The sequence below is a fragment of the Phycodurus eques genome, chromosome 22 (genome assembly GCF_024500275.1).
Source record: "Phycodurus eques isolate BA_2022a chromosome 22, UOR_Pequ_1.1, whole genome shotgun sequence".
Taxonomy (NCBI): domain Eukaryota; kingdom Metazoa; phylum Chordata; class Actinopteri; order Syngnathiformes; family Syngnathidae; genus Phycodurus; species Phycodurus eques.
Window position 1 is genome coordinate 267,501 of NC_084546.1, and position 16,393 is coordinate 283,893.

A 16,393-nucleotide genomic window follows, 5' to 3' on the forward strand; every position below is an offset into this window, starting at 1 on the left:
CGGACAATTTAGAGTCTTCAATGCACCTACCATGAATGTTTTCGGAATGTGGGAGGAAACCGGTCTACCCAGAGAAAACCCACACAGGCACGGGGAGAACATGCAAACTCCACACAAGCGAGGCTGGATTTCAACCCGCAACCTCAGAACTGTGAGGCAGACGTGCTAACGGGTCGCCCAGCGTGGCGCCCAATATAAAAGACAAACCAAAATAATTTAAATAAGTTGAACGACCTGTGTCAAATGTAATTTGTAGTACGTGCTACAGGCCAGCGGCCAGACTTCGGACGCATCTCATGAGACTTTTCTTCTTCTTGTTCTGGGCCTGCTTAGATGTTTTGCTTGTGGAATGTTGGAGGCTAGCGCAACATCTGCAAACTTCATCTGCAAACTGCACGCGGATTACTGGTCGGACCTCAGCCCGAAGCGAAGGCGGCAATTACCACGCCAAACAAACGGGCGGGCGGGCGGCGGCCCGAGCTGGAGAATAAACAACGAGACATGAAGAGGAAACAAAAAGAAAAGGGGAAAAAAAAAAAAAAAAAAACCTGCACAAAAACATGTTAAAATCTTTCAAAGTTTCCTGGCAGAGAGCAGCGGGCGCTCTCCTGGAGAGGCCTTGGCGGGCCAATCTTTCCATCTATAAATCTTTGAAATGACTTTCACGTGTGAAGCTCTTGAAGCGGCGCTGCGGTGTTCCCCCGAGGTTAATCGTTCGTGCCTCCCGCTACGTCGCAGATTTTCAAGCCATCCTTTTTGATGGCTTTTTTCAGTGAACAGTCAGGCACTCCTCTACTTACCAACATTTCAAAAAAACAAACGCTTCCGCATGATTTCATTTTTGAATACTTCCGAATTTAGAGTTTGGCACCTTCAGTGTCGTACCACCATGTGCCACAACATGCCAGGCGGTACTGAGCTCGACTGGAAGAGATGAAGTGGAATGAAGAGCAAGAAGAGGCAGAGAAGGTCGGTCCCCAACTCACCGAGTTTCCACATCGCAGATGGAATATACCTGAGAGTGTTGCTGTCGGCTCTGTATGTATGTGTTGCTGCTCCGTGAGTGTAAAAGAGTCGATTCAATGTTTGTAGTGTCCCCCCCCCGCATTATCAACGATTTGCAAATTCACCTGTTTGCAATTTTCTGTTGTAATATTATATTCGCTAAAAAACTCAAAGGCCAAAGCCCTGTCCAATATAAAGCGACCGTAAGTGGACACTCACCCTCTCTCGGGGTTGACCACGATGGCGCGCGGCTTGTCGTGCAGGCCCCTCAGCACGACGCCCACGCGCCCGCCGTCGGTGCGCGTGACATTGATGACGTTGGTGAGCTCGCTGGTCCAGTAGATGAAACGGCTGTAGATGTCGATGCTCAGGTCGTACAGCTGGGTGCCCGACACCACCGTCATGCTCTGCTGACACAAACACAAAGGAGAGACACCGCACGTTACGCAAACCTCTGGACCACTATTTCCCTACCGCTTCCTACACATATCAATTGGCTTGATATAAGGCTCAAACCAAAAAGTGTGGCTTTATACTATTTGCCAGCAAAGTTGACAATTCTGCAAAAAATGTAAGAAAATAATTGCATGTTAAGTGAGTCAATTCTACATGTTTACATATTGTACATAATCAGTGTGTTAGATAATATTGAAAGTGCACTTTCACTGTTCATCTGATGATCATATTGTAACCTTTAGCAAGAGAAAACTGAATTTCAGTCTGCCTTTTTTTTTTTTTTTTTTTTTTTTGAGGTAGCGGTTTAAGCAGCAGAGCCGTTTTAAAAATAGCGCAATTATATAAAAAAAAAAAATACAAAAAAAACGATCCCCAAGTGGAAAGATGACTCCCCACAAGTTGAACCCGCCTGGTTGCCGTCCTCCTGAGCACGGCGAACGACGTTTTGCTTGGAGTCGATCCAGTACAGCTGCTTGTCCAGCGGGTCATAGTCGATGGCGCGGACGTTCTTCAGGTTGTGGATGGGCAGGATGATGTCGGGACTTTGCTGCTCGTCCATCACCATGCGGTTGATGGCCGTCTTCTGGCTGAACAGCAGGAAGGACGTCGGCGCTGAAACACGACGACATTCGCGTCGACCCGGTTTAAAACACGACAAAAGCACAACGGAAAACAATCGTGGCCTCAAACGCTACATGACGACAATAACGTCAGTGCGTACGCACGCCGCGCCACTCACCGTTGCAGGTCTTGTTGTCGTAGTTGAGCGAGAAGTGGGCGGGACAGCCGCACACGAAGCCGCTGACAGGGACGGCCAGGCACAGGTGCGAGCAGTGCCCGTTGGTGGAGGCGCAAGCGTTCCATCCGCCCTGGCGGGACGAGTGGAACACCAGGATGTCCATGACGTAGTCCAGGTGGCCCTGGATCACGGTGCGGTTCTGCCCGCTCGTCTTGTTGGCTCGCTCGATGCTGCGCTGGCTCCAGTCGGTCCAGTAGATGTAGTCTTGGTACTGGGTCAGGCCGAACGGGTGCGGGAGGTCGTCGGCGATCACCTCTCGGTCCTGACCTGGAAACAAAAGAAAACAAGCGCAAAGGTGCAACAAGCTTTGAGACTCGGCCGCGGTGTCAGACTCATTCTGCGACTAGGTTTCATCAGTTGCCGACCGTCTGCGACTAGTTTATTCGCTGATGATAGTCTAACTAGTTTTCATTAGTTGGTGACTTGTCTGCAACTAGTTGATTAGTTGTCGACCGTCCACAACTAGTTGTCATTAGTTGACAGTCTGTGACTAGTTTTCATTAACTGCCAACTGTCTGCTACTAGTTTTCATGAGTTGACACTTCTTTTGGGCAGCCGTGGCCCAATGGTTAAGATCATCGCCTGCCACCTAGGTTCAAGACCCCGGCCGGACCATCCGCCAACATCCCCCGGACTCACGGCTGTGGTGTCCTTGAGCAAGACACCGATACCCCGAAATGTTCCCCGGGCGCTTTGGCTACCCCATGCTCCAGTGAGTTCCACTAACTTGTGTATGTGTTCACTGTGATGGGTGAAATGCAGAGAACACATTTTGTGTACATGCATGCATGTTCATGACAGTAAAAGGTGGTTCTTCTTCTTCTTCTTCTTGCTGATTGCCTGCGACTCGTCTTCATTAATTGCTGACCGTCTGCACGTAGTTTATTCGTTGATGACCATCTGTGACGGGTTTTTATCAAAGGCAGACCGTCTGCAACTAGTTTTCCTTCGTTAACTATCTGAACCAAGTTTTCACTTGCTATTGACCACCTGAACGAAAAGTGCACTCCAAAAAGGAGCAATTATTTTCCGAGTCCCGAGAGGCAGCGCGTCGAATGGCGCGATCGGCCATTACCCAGCATGTTGGCCGACTCGATGAGCGTCGTGTCCAGGTCGGTCCAGTACAGGCGCCGCTCGGCGTAGTCGATGGTGAGTCCGTTGGCTCGGCCCACGTCCGCCACCAGAGTGATGCGCCCGCTTCCGTCCATCGCCGCTCGGTCGATCTTCGGCTTACCGCCCCACTCGGTCCAGTACATGTAGCTGAGGAGGACACCGCACGCGTGAGCCAACAGAACCGCCTGACCCCAGTCGGGTTGCGCAATACACCCACACTGGAAAAGTACTGCGGTAATAGCAGAACTGCTGTCTTTTTATTTCTTTTTTTTCAGCAAGAGATCTTTAAAAATGATATGTAATATCCTCCACTGCGCAGTATTACTTCAAATAAAAATAAATAAATAAATAAATACTTCCAGAAAGGAGGAACAGGAGATAAAACGACACGAGGCGCAGACGGATTATTCATCAGCGTCATCCAAACAATCGGAGGAGCAAATGACAAATGAGATGAGCCAGCACGTTGAATGTCCCACACCCTTCCCCGGCCCATTGGAGCAAAGCCCAACGCAAAGCTCACTCTCGAGTAGCCGAATCTCTGCTCGGTGTGACGGACATGATGAAGACTATCGTCAATATTGGAATCTTCCTCCCATCCCCCCTCGCCTGAAACCACCGTCCACTAAGATGTGACGGGCCCCTCCTCAACCCATGAAGAACCTTATCTGCGATTCTGATTGATATCTGCGGGGTCTTTTCCAGAATAATTCAGACCCCTATGGAGATCAGGCATTTTTTGATCCCTGTAATTACAAGGGACAGAAAGTTGGTCAAAGAAATATGCCACAAAAAAAGTAGAACTACAAACTTAGTGAGGATAAAAATGTGACTGACTATCAAACCATTGTCTTCAGTTATCTCTGCGAGACTAGCTCTTTTCAATATAATAAATCAATGTTTTTAATGATATCATTACAACCTATGATCTGGACTTTTTGTTACAAAATGAAACGTGTTTAACAGAAAGTAGCTCTAATACCATTTTAAATGAGGCAACACCAGCAAATTTTTATTTTATGAACAAGTGTCGAATAGGGAAAAAAGGCGGTGGTATTGCTGTTATTTTTCAGTCATTATTTCAGTATAAATAAATTATACTGGGTGATTTTAGCTCTTTTGAATATCTCTGTTTTTTAGTTAAAGGTGACCCAAAGGTTATTGTTTTCATAATTTATAGGCCTCCCAGATACAATAGAAAATTGCTGTCAGTTATTTGTAGTGACTACAACCCCAATTCCAATGAAGTTGGGACATGCATAAAAACGGAATACAATGATTTTCAAATCATGTTCAACCTATATTTCATTGAATACACTACAAAGACAAGAGATTCAATGTTCAAACTGAGAAGCTTTATTGCTTTTAGCAAATAATCACGAACTTCGAATTTGATGGCTGCAGCACGTTCCAAAAAGGGTTGTGTTGACCACTGTGTTACATCACCTTTTCTTTGAACAACATTCACCAAACGTTTGGGAACTGACGACGCTCATTGTTGAAGCTTTGTAGGTGGAATTCTTTCCCGTTCTCGCTCGATGTCCAGCTTCAGCTGTTCAACAGTCCGGGGTCTCCGTTGTCATATTTTACGCTTCATAACGCGCCACACATTTTCAATGGGAGACGGGTCTGGACTGCAGGCAGGCCAGTCTAGTACCCGCACTCTTTTACGACGAAGCCACGCTGTTGTAACACGTGCACAATGTGGTTTGGCATCGTCTTGCTGAAATAAGCAGGGGCGCCCGTGAAAAAGACATCGCTTGGATGGCAGCGTATGTTTCTCCAAAACCCGTATGTACCTTTCAGCATGAATGGTGCCTTCACAGATGTGTAAGTTACCCATGCCATTGGCACTAACACAGCCCCATACCATCACAGATGCTGGCTTTTGAACTTTGCGTCCATAACAGTCCGGATGGCTCTTTTCCTCTTTGGTCCGGAGGACACGACGTCCACAATTTCCCAAAACAATTTGAAATGGGGACTTGCGTCAGTCCATCTTAGATGAGCTCGGGCCCAGAGAAGCCGGCAGCGTTTCTGGGTGTTGTTGATAAATGGCTTTTGCTTTGCATAGTAGAGTTTCAAGTTGCACCTACGGGTGGAGCGCCGAACTGCATTTACTGACATTGGTTTTCTGAAGTGTTCCTGAGCCCACGTGGTACACATTGATGTCGGTTTGTGATGCAGCGCCGCCTGAGGGATCGAAGGTCACGGGCATTCAATGTCGTTTTTTGGCCTTGTCGCTTACATGAGTGATTTCACCAGATTCTCTGAACCTTTTGATGATATTATGGACCGTGGATGATGAAATCCCTAAATTCCTTGCAATTGTACATTGAGCAACATTGTCCTTAAACTGTTCCGAGTATATTGTCCCGCACTTGTTGACAAAGTGGTGAACCTCGCCCCATCTTTGCTTGTGAATGACTGAGCGATTCAGGGAAGCTCCTTTTCTACCCAATCGTGGCGCCCACCTGTTCCCAATGAGTCTGTTCACCTGTGGGATGTTCCAAACACGTGTTTGATGAGCATTCCTCAACTTTCTCACTCTTTTTTGCCACCTGTCCCAGCTTTTTGGGAACGTGTTGCAGCCATCAAATTCGAAGTTCATGATTATTTCCTCAAAACAAAGTTTCTCAGTTTGAACATTAAATATCTTGTCTTTGTAGTGTATTCGATTAAATATAGGTTGAACATGATTTGAAAACCATTGAATTCTGTTTTTATTTATGTTTAACACAACGTCCCAACTTCATTGGAATTGTACTACTCTTTTGTCATAAAGGAGACTTTACCATTCATGTTGACAATAACAAGGAAAAAAATCTAAAGACCTCTCTGCTATACTAGACACAGTGGACCTCTCTCAACATCAGAGTCCAAACCACACTCAAGGTCACATCTTAGACCTGGTCATTTCTAAGGATGTTGAAATTCTATCAATTGACATTAAGTATATGGCTTTTGTGTATTCTTTGAATTACACATTCTTCCAAACGTTCAGACAACCACTATGTATATTAAGAAAAGGTACATAAATGAGAGTACCACCACTAAGTTTATGGAAACCATTGCTGTGCCACAAACTGTGAATGCTGAGACAGTTGATTAACTTTTGGAGAATTTCACCTGTAAAATCTCAAATGTCATAAATGTTGTTGCTCGTATTACAACTAAGACAATCAGCAAATAATCAATTGCTCACTTCAGTCAGGGGAGTTTCCTAAAGCTCTTAAAGTAGCTGCCATTAAGCCTATGCTAAAAATATAACGCTGGACGCATCCATGTTAGCAGGCTATAGACCCATCTCAAATCTCCCTTTCATAGCCAAGATTGTTGAGAAAGTTATTTTTAATCAACTCAGGAATTTCTTGAACCAAAATGGACTTTTTGACAAATCTCAAATCCGATTTCCAAACTCATCAAAGTACAGAATCTGCTCTTATCAAAGTGTGAAATGATATAAGGTTGAATATTGACTAAGGAAATGTGTCAATTCTGGTCTTGTTGGACCTCCGTGCGGCTTTTGATACGGTAGATCATAATATACTCCTGAAGAGGTTGGAAACGTGGGTAGGACTAAATGGAACAGTCCTTAAATGGTTCAGGTCCCACCCAGGAAAGGAGTTATTTTGTAACCATTGGAAGTGTTCAATCTCATCGAATGGCAATGACCTACGGGGTCCCTCAAGAGTCAGTTCTTGGACCCCGCCTGTTCAGCCTGTAAATGCTACCCTTGGGTCAAATTCTTCAGAACTTTGATTTTGAGTATCACAGATATGCAGATGACACACAGTTATATCTAGTCGTGTCTCCAGATGACTACAGTTCAATTGAGGTGTTGTGTCACTGTCTAAAACAGATAACTGGATGAGCCAAAATGTTCTTCAATTAAACCACAATAAAACTGAGATAATTGTTTTTGGCAATAAAGAAAAGAGGATTGCTGTTCGTAAATACCTGGAGTAACTCTCTTTAAAAACCAAAGACCAAGTCCGAAACCTTGGCGTTCTGACAGATTCCGACCTGACTTTCAACAGTCGTATCAGAACAATTACTAAAACTGCCTTCTACCATCTGAAGAACATACCCAGAGTGAAGTTTTGCATGTGTCAAGCAGAACAGGAGAAGCGCATCCATGCTTTTATCTCAAGTAGACTTGACTATTGTAATGGTCTTCTGACTGGACTCCCCAAAAAGAGCATTAAACAGCTGCAGCTCTTTCAGAATGCTCTAAATTCTTGACAATGGCTTCCAGTCAGCTTCAGAATAGATTTTAAAGTTCTGTTACTGGTCTATAAATCCCTAAATGGAATACATGAATGAAATGCTAATTGAATATAAACCCAGTAGGGCTCAGAGATTGACAGACGCAGGTCAAATAGTGGAGCCCAGAGTCCAAAGCAAACATGGTGAAGCAGCATTTGGCTGTTATGCTGCACACAAATGGAATAAGTTGCCAACAGAAGTGACGTCAGTCACCAAGTGTGCATGTTTTCAAGTCCAAGTTAAAAACTCTTTTTTTCCCATGCTTCTTCGAGCATTTCCACTTTTAAATTATATTTCTTGCACTGTAAGCTATTTGAATTGTATTTTTATTCTCTTTGTTTTAAATGTTTATAAGCAGTTTTTTGTCTTTGTTTTGAAATGCATTTAATCATGTAAAGTGCACTGAGTTACCTTGTGTGTGAAATGCGCTATACAAATAAATTTGCTTTGCTTTGCTTCCACATTTTGCCATCTATGATTGGCCTTTTACTCATGCAGGTATCGTTTCCACATCGGTATCTCGGTACTTTCTCCGCGCACGGTATCGAGGTGGAAATGTTGCTATCGTGACAACACTCGACCCGACTGCGGACCCCCTGCTCACCCTTCAGCCGGGTCTAGAGCCAGAGCCCGTGGGCTGTCCAAGTCCTTCCAGACCAGGACCTGCCGGTGCTGCCCGTCCAGTTTGGCCACCTCGATGCGGTTGGTGCCCGTGTCGGCCCAGTAAAGGTTCTTCCCCAACCAGTCCACTGCCATGCCCTCGGGGTAGTCCAGCCCGAACTCCACCACGTGCTCCAGGGCGCTGCCGTTCATGAAGGCCCGGCTGATGGTCTGCAAGGACAGACGCAAACTTTTTAACTTGTTAACTTGCACTTCTCACACAAATTAACAAACACACACAAGCAACAACATACAACTGCGCATCCACACACGCATCAACACAAACACACGCTGAAAAACAAATGCCCACTGAGAAACACACACAACAACAACACAAACACTGAAAAAAAACACCTACACACAATACATAAACACACACACACACCCTCTAAAAACACATACGCACAAACTCCCCCCCCCCCCCCCACAGAAACAAACCTGCACATGCATCAAAACACACACCTGCAACGTAAAAAACAAAACACGCACGCACGCACACTCGCGGCGGCTCCGGACCTTGAGCGTGATGTCGGTCCAGTAGATCCTGTTGTCGGTGACGTCGAAGTCGAGGGCAGAGGCCTCCTTGACGCCGGTGAGTGGGATGGCCACGTTGTTGTTGTTGGTCTCCAACGAGATGCGCCGGATGTCGGTGTGGCGCGAGAAGAGCAGGAAGGCCTCCGGCACAATGCATGTGCGCATGTCGGCGATCAGCTCCAGCCCGATGGGGCAGCCGCACTGCGCGCCCCGCGGCGTGAACAGGCACAGGTGGCTGCAGCCACCGTTGCTGTCCGCGCACGGGTTGCCGCCTGAGGACGGGAAGCCGCCAGTTAGCTAGCACCGGCTTAAAGGGGCCGACATCCATTGAACTTTTTGGAGTTTCTGCTCAGATTTCTTCCCACCCTTAACGAGGGTGCTCCAAAGGTTCTCGACAGGGTTGAGGTCAGGGAAGGACAGAGGTCACAACATGACATTTTCTCCTTTTATGCCTATAGCAGCAAATGATTCACGAGATTGTCTACCGATGTGCAAGGCCGGAGGGTCCAGACGCACCAAGGCGCAGTCTCGTATTTGGCCAGAAACATGCCGGGGAGAGAGAGCTCGTCGGCCCCTTTCAGGTCCCTGAGGGCGCCAAAATGACCTCTGAAAAGTAGGTGGACTTTCTGAGTGACCACTTTCTTGCTGCTTTCTGGAACAAAATCATCTTCAAGCTCGACAATTTGCACCATTCTCAAAGAAATCCAAGCAGAAACTCTCCCAAAATTTGAACGGATGTAAGAATTGCGAAGCTGCTACCAAAGAAGTTGTCCTATGCCAAGACGTAACTTGACGATGTTTTTGATAGAATCTGCTTTGGTGGCTCAGTAAATATGAGCTGGCTCCGAATCCTGCAAACTCCACAAATGACAAACGTGTCAAATGTTTTGAAACGCTGCTGTGTGTAATCACTTGGAACGGTGCATTTTAAGTTTAGTTTTCAATGAAATGCTGATATCATTGGGAAGTTTGCTCAAAAACATTTGAATTATATTCTAACAGAATGATGCCAACTGTCATTTGAACAGAAGTGCGTAGAGTAGCCAAATATTGTGCTGTAGAGTCGATCCAGTACAGTACTCTAGAATGCTGGTACTTGAAAATTTGACTCAAGTCAAAAGTAACGCCCCCCCCCCCCCCCCCCCCCCCCCAAAAAAAAACAAATTACTCGAGTAAAAAGTACTCAGTGAAAAATCTACTCGAGTACTGAATAAACGGCGAGTAACTTCTGATTTATTTATTTATTTTTTAAATCAGACCATGATCATCAAAAAAAAATTTAATAAAAAAAAATAAATCGTTTTTTAAAACTAAAAAAGTGATTATGCAAATTCTGATGACACTGTGTGTGTGCGCACGCGATCAGCATAGCCACGTACCCCAAAATGTGTGCATGTTTTAAAGTTACTTTTGACCATAAAAAACAGCTACTGTGTTTTCTCAATTTAGAAGTGGGCTGGAATATCCACGTTTGGGCAGACAGTCCCACACAAATAGTATAACGCATGACAGCCAATGGGAACGACGACGTTTCAACACGGCCGCCACGCAGGTACGAGGATTAGCCGGGCTGGCGTATCTAGTGTTCATATCTCTGCCGGCGAAGCCCAACAGAAGACGTCGTGTGCGGTCATGTGATTGCCTTGTGCCGTTCGATTGGTGAACGAGTCAAACGTCACTAGCGCCTCTGTTGCATCGGAGCGAACGGTGCCCAATGCAGAAGTCGTAGTCTGAACAGATCGCACAAAAAAATTTGGATAAATAAGCAATAATCAATAACTAAAAATAGCGGGTGGCATGTAAATCATTGTAACCAAGTACTGTTTCTTCTTAAAAGGTTCTCGAAAGTACGCTGCATTAAAACTACTCTCACAAGTACAATTTATCCAACATGCTACTTGAGTAAATGTAACGGAGTAAATTGTAGTAGTTGAATTAATTATTGAGGAAAATCCAAGAACGTGTTTCATTTTCAAAATAATTTGGAAGGCAGTGTAAGTCAAGGTACCGTTGTATGATGACAGAGAAAATATTCCTCGTTTTCATCTCTCTCATTAGGCTTCATGCACGAGCCGCGTTAAGAACAAATCTGAAACTCGAATCCCACCTGCGTGCTCACCTTGCGCCCGGTGGACGTCGGTGGCCTTCAGGCCCATGAGGTCGGGCAGCTGGTCGATGATGATCTCGCGCTCGGCCGTGTGCTTGTGAACGCGCTCGATGCTGCGCCGCTGCCAGTCCGTCCAGTAGATGAAGTCGCCCAGCAGCGTGAAGCCAAAAATGTGCGGAAGTTTGTCCTCCACCAGCACCCGTCTACCCGTCCCGTCCATGTTCATCACCTAACAAAAGACACACACACACACACAAACACACACAGTGACAGGGGTTGATTTTTTTGCTGTCAAAATGGCTGCCAAAATGATCCCTCCCCTCCTAACCTAACGCCCGCACTCTTAACATTCGCCATTAATCTGTTCCAACCTCCCCCTGGAAAAAAAACAAAAAACAAAAAAAACCATTCCTGTCTCGTTTTTTCAAATAAGGAGCAATGTTTAATAATTTAGTAATAACATAATTAAATATAATGCAAAGAATGCAACAATTTGTGAATCAGAATTTCATGCTTCAACTCATTTCATTGTGCCGCTTCTCCTAGTGTGCCCACCTTGTCCACAGGAGGGCAGTATAATACAGTTGTACAAACACCACGGCTCTCGGATTCAGCAAGGAGCAATAAGTTGTTTTTTTGCAGAGGATAAAGAATGTATGCCCGTGTGTATTGTGATATTGTCCGTCTAAATGTGTTGCTCCACTGTTTCTGTTCAAATATCTGTTGCTTAAAGGGTTATAACACCGCGACAGGGAACGCTAATCGTTAGCATATAAACGATACCAGCAGAGGCCTTTCTTAAGGCAACAGTTTGGTTGTTTTAAATTCACAGGGTGTCATTCTCTTTGTTTTAGAGTAAACTTCAACTGGGAGCGGCAATGAACAGCTTGAAGCCTCTTTTTGGAACAATTGTTCGTCTATCTGCTGCCTGTTGTGAAGCAATTTGAGTTGGATGCCACCACACAGTGCTCATATCATCTTAAGTTTGCGTTCATAAGTCAAAGCAAAAATCCACCGAACGACGGCTCGTATTTCAAAAAGCTGTTCATCTCAAGGCACCACTGCATCATAAAATGCCGGAGGAATTCAAACCTTGAGAGAAAAAAAGGGGGCCCAATGTTGTGTTGGATTGAGGTCAACTCAATAACAGTGTCAACAGAAGTGTTTTTGTTGAAAGTCCGCTTGGGTGGCTGATCGGGCGGGACGTGACTCAGTCGGTGCGTGTCCTGATACGCTCTCAAGTTCCCGTCACGCCTCCTGCTGGCCTACACGCTCACCAGCGCAGCAACACGTGGCTCACACATTTGTCCACGCTTGCGCAACTCGCGCGCGCGCGCACAGACCTCCCTTGACTGTGTCATGTCAAGCTCAAACGTGATCAAGCACCCGACGATCCCGTTTAACGGACAGCACACGTTATGTTCCTATGTTCCTGTCAACGTGAACATAAATCACACGCTCGGCTGCGGTTCCTGACAGGTGCAGCTGCTGGTCACATGACATCACTTCCTGTGTGCCAGGACACACTCAGGAGTCCATCTGCTACGATAGGTGCGTTGACATCTTTTTAGACAAACAACTTGCTGAGAAACCCAGGAAACCAAGCAAACCACCAACCCAGAGACCAATCACCCAACCAACCCAAACCAGGAATCACACACAAAAAGGGAGTCCCCACAAAATATATTTCTGTTACCCTGTTGATGAAATCGGTTCTTTTAAATTACCATCTTAAAAAATGCTACGACTCCAAGAGAAAAAGCACAACACGTATTGTGGTTTATTGAAACAAAATCGGATACGCACACTCAGCGAAACTGCAGGGCGACGCACGGAAGACATCCAACGTCACGCCATCAACAAAACTTCCAATATCGACTTTTCATTTTGGAAGAATTTAAGCACATTTGGCTACTCATTTGCTTTTGTTGGATTGTAAATACACATCACGGACAACCTGTACTGTACAGGCAGCGATCGCCTGTTCATTCTGGAGTTACATTCCACACTCATGCGTCATAGGTGGATATCTGCAATGTAGAGAGGACATATTTGGAAGAAAAAAAAAAAAAGCTTTAAGACTTAAAATAACCCCCCTCATGTGCTTTAAACACAAAAAAATATATATTTCTAACTGAAAAACCATGATATATGAGGACTGCGATCTTGTGGGGGATTAGTGTACACATCTATGTACAGTTTTTATAGAGGGGGTCTAAATATAAAAAAACAAGTTTCCATGGTGAGCCAAAAGGTTTGACCACAGTGTGGCGATGTTTCACATTCTGCTTCTATTCTAAACGGAGCCCACCGCAGCTGCAGCGCAACCACAATCGGAACCAGATGTGGGATCTGGCCACCGGGAGAAAAGAAAGGGGGGGGGGGGGGGGGGGGAAGGAGGAAAACGAAGCCAGAGCTGCGCTGAGGAGGGGAAGGGGCCTGAGGGGGCGAGGATGACGTGAGGAGCGGTCGCCGCCCGGGAGAGAGAAAACGGCACGGAAACCAAACCAAAACATTGTAGAAGGAGATCTGCCACATCTGACTTTTCCATTTCATCCATCCATCCATTTTCTGTGCCGCTTAGCCTCATGCTGGTCGCGGGCGTGTTGGCACCGATCCCAGCTGACTCTGGGCGAAAGGCGAGGCACACCCTGAACTGGTCGCCAGCCAATCGCAGGGCACATATGGACAAACAACCATTCGCGCTCACATTCACACCGACGGGCAATTTAGCATCTTCAATTAACCTACCACGCATGTTTTTGGGATGTGGCAGGAAACCGGAGTCCCCGCAGAAAACCCACACGGGCACAGTAAGAACAGGCGAGGCCGCATTTGAACCCGCAACCTCACAATTGTGAGACAGATGTGCTAACCAATCGTCCAACCTCCCGCCCTTTCCATTTCAAATCACACATTTTTGTTTCGGACTTGGATTTCGAACACAGAATTTTTAGGCAAAATTCAGTGGAAAAGAATTCAGCGGCTCCCGAAAGTCGTTTAATGACTTAAAACTACAGTCTCCCCTCCAAAGGTATTGGAACAGCAAGGTCGATTCCTCTGTTTTGGTTGTATACTGAAGACATTTGGGTTTCAGATCAAAAGATGAATATGAGACAAAAGTTCAGAAATCCAGCTTTTATTTGATGGTATTTACATGTAGATGTGTTCAACAGCTTAGGACAGAGCACTTTTTGTTTGAAGCCACCCAGTTTTCAGCCGAGCAAAAGTATTGGAACAGACATGATGAAATGAACTTCAAGTGAATAACATTTCATATTTGGTGCCATAACCCTTCCTTGCAATAACTGCATCAAGCCTGCGACCCATTGACTCCACCAGACTGTTGCATTCTTCATTTGAAATGCTTTTCCGGCCCTTTACTGCAGCCTCTTTCAGTTCTTGTTTTGTTTCTGGGGGTTTCTCCCTTCAGTAGCTAAAATGCATGCTCTATTGGGTTAAGGGCCAGCGAATGTCTTGGCCAGTCTCAGACCTTCCACTTTTTCCCCCTGATGAAGTCTTTTGTTGTGTTCGCAGTGTGTTTTGGGTTATTGTCTTGTCGCATGATGAAGCTAGTTTGGATGCATTTTTCTGTCAATTGCCATACAAAATGGTTTTGTTGACTTCAGAATTCATTCCGCTGCTATCATCATGTGTTCCATCATCAATAAAGACGAGTGAGCCCGTTCCAGAAGCAGACATGCAAGCCCAAGCCATGACATGACATGACCTCCACCATGCTTCACAGATGTGTGTTGTGGCTCATAAGCAGATCCTTGCTTTCACCATACTTTGGTCTTTCCATCACTTTGCGAGAGGTTAATCTTGGTCTCACCAGTCCGTCAAACTTTGTTCCAAAACTTTTGTGGCTCATCTCTGTACTTCTTTGCAAAATCCAATCTGCCCTCCCGATTTTTTTTTCTGATGAGTGGTATGGCCTGTATATGTCTTCTTCGAACAGTGGATTGTGATACCTTCACCCCTGCCCTGTGGAGGTTGGCAGTGATGTCACCGATTGTTGTCTTTGGGTGTTTCTTCACAGCTCTCACAATGTTTCCGTCACCAACTGCTGTTGATACCCTTGTCGGACCCGTTCGATGTCTGTTGCTCAGTACACCAGTAGTTTCTTACTTTTTCAGGATGTTCCAAATTGTTGTATTGGCTCGGTCCAATGTTTGTAAAATAGCTCTGATCGATATTCCCTCTTCTCCCATAGACAGCTCTTTGGTCTTCATGTTTGCTTAACAGGAAATGCAGTTTTCACAGGTGAAACCCAAAGCCAAAAACAAGCACTAACTAATGTTTAAGCAATCAATCAATGCAACACCTGATCAACTAGAAAAACCCATCAGTGACACGTTCCAATACTTGTGCTTGCTTGAAAAGTGGGTCGCTTCAAACAAAAGGGGCTCTTTTTTTCCACATCTCGCTGTAAATACTATGAAATAAAAGCTGGAATCCTGAACTTTCGTCTCATATTCATCTTTTCATCTGAAACCCAAATGTCTTCAGTATACAACAAAAACAAAGCAATTGACCTTGCCGTTCCAATACTTTTGGAGGCGGCCGTAATCAAAAATTCCAAGCGAGACGGCACGGACATACTTGACCCCCACCTCGATCATGTCGGTCTTGGCGTCGCCCCAGTAGATCTTGCGCTCGTCGTAGTCGAGCGCCAGGCCGTTGGGCCAACCCAGCGACGTGTTGACCATCACCACCCGCTCCGTCCCGTCCAGATCGGCGCGCTCGATCTTGGGAAGCTCGCCCCAGTCCGTCCAGTACATGTACCTGAACGACAACGAGGGCCCACGTCACAACATCCGCCGCATCGGAGACTTTCTCCTACAAGCGACGCCAACTCATTTTCTGCTGCCTCCAACTCAAAAACCTCTTAAATTTAGGGCTTGGAGCGAGGCAACACTTTTAGAATCGATTTTTCTATCGATTAATTGAACAATCGGATCAAAATGCATTTTGCATTCAGGTTTATTGCGGAATCTTTGATTATTTCCATCATATATTAAACGTCAGAAATGTATTAGGATTGACTTACTTACTGGTTTGGTCCGTAACGTCAGTCAGAAAATTGGCAAAAATGTTGATTGTTTTCTCAAGTCAAAGCAGCTGTCACATTTTGATGAAACACAAAATCAGTCTGCTTTCGTGGAGGACTACAGAAAAAGACGTCGCGAAACCATTCATTGATTATCAAAGTATTCCATTAATTTGATCGATGAGTTGTCAAATAATCGATTTATTGTTGCGCTTCTACTTACATTTCGCTGCAATTGCGATATTGTCTCATAAGGAGTTCCTAAAACCATCGTTTTCTTTCCGCTTGCAAATGTATCAGGAAAATTTCATCTCAGTTTTTTTCTTTTTGTTCATTGGTTTGCTGCATTCAGACTTTTTATGCAGAAAGCGGGACAGAATAACAAGACGCGCATGAA

General features: G+C 45.4%; 1 protein-coding gene across 5 annotated transcripts in view; it reads right to left on the minus strand.

Annotated features, from left to right (window-relative positions):
* lrp6 (low density lipoprotein receptor-related protein 6) overlaps nt 1-16,393 on the minus strand; it is a 35,982-nt gene that overhangs the window by 7,357 nt on the left and 12,232 nt on the right. For 3 of the 5 annotated variants that reach the window (XM_061667295.1, XM_061667290.1, XM_061667293.1), the window contains exons 7-14: nt 15,560-15,731; nt 10,944-11,172; nt 8,819-9,108; nt 8,247-8,473; nt 3,336-3,520; nt 2,201-2,527; nt 1,871-2,073; nt 1,225-1,412 (exon numbers count right to left, since the gene is read on the minus strand). In XM_061667295.1, the coding sequence (XP_061523279.1) occupies nt 1,225-1,412; nt 1,871-2,073; nt 2,201-2,527; nt 3,336-3,520; nt 8,247-8,473; nt 8,819-9,108; nt 10,944-11,172; nt 15,560-15,731 (1,821 nt within the window). The remainder of the gene's footprint in view (nt 1-1,224; nt 1,413-1,870; nt 2,074-2,200; nt 2,528-3,335; nt 3,521-8,246; nt 8,474-8,818; nt 9,109-10,943; nt 11,173-15,559; nt 15,732-16,393) is intronic. The other 2 variants (XM_061667292.1, XM_061667294.1) reach the window with 1 other exon arrangement.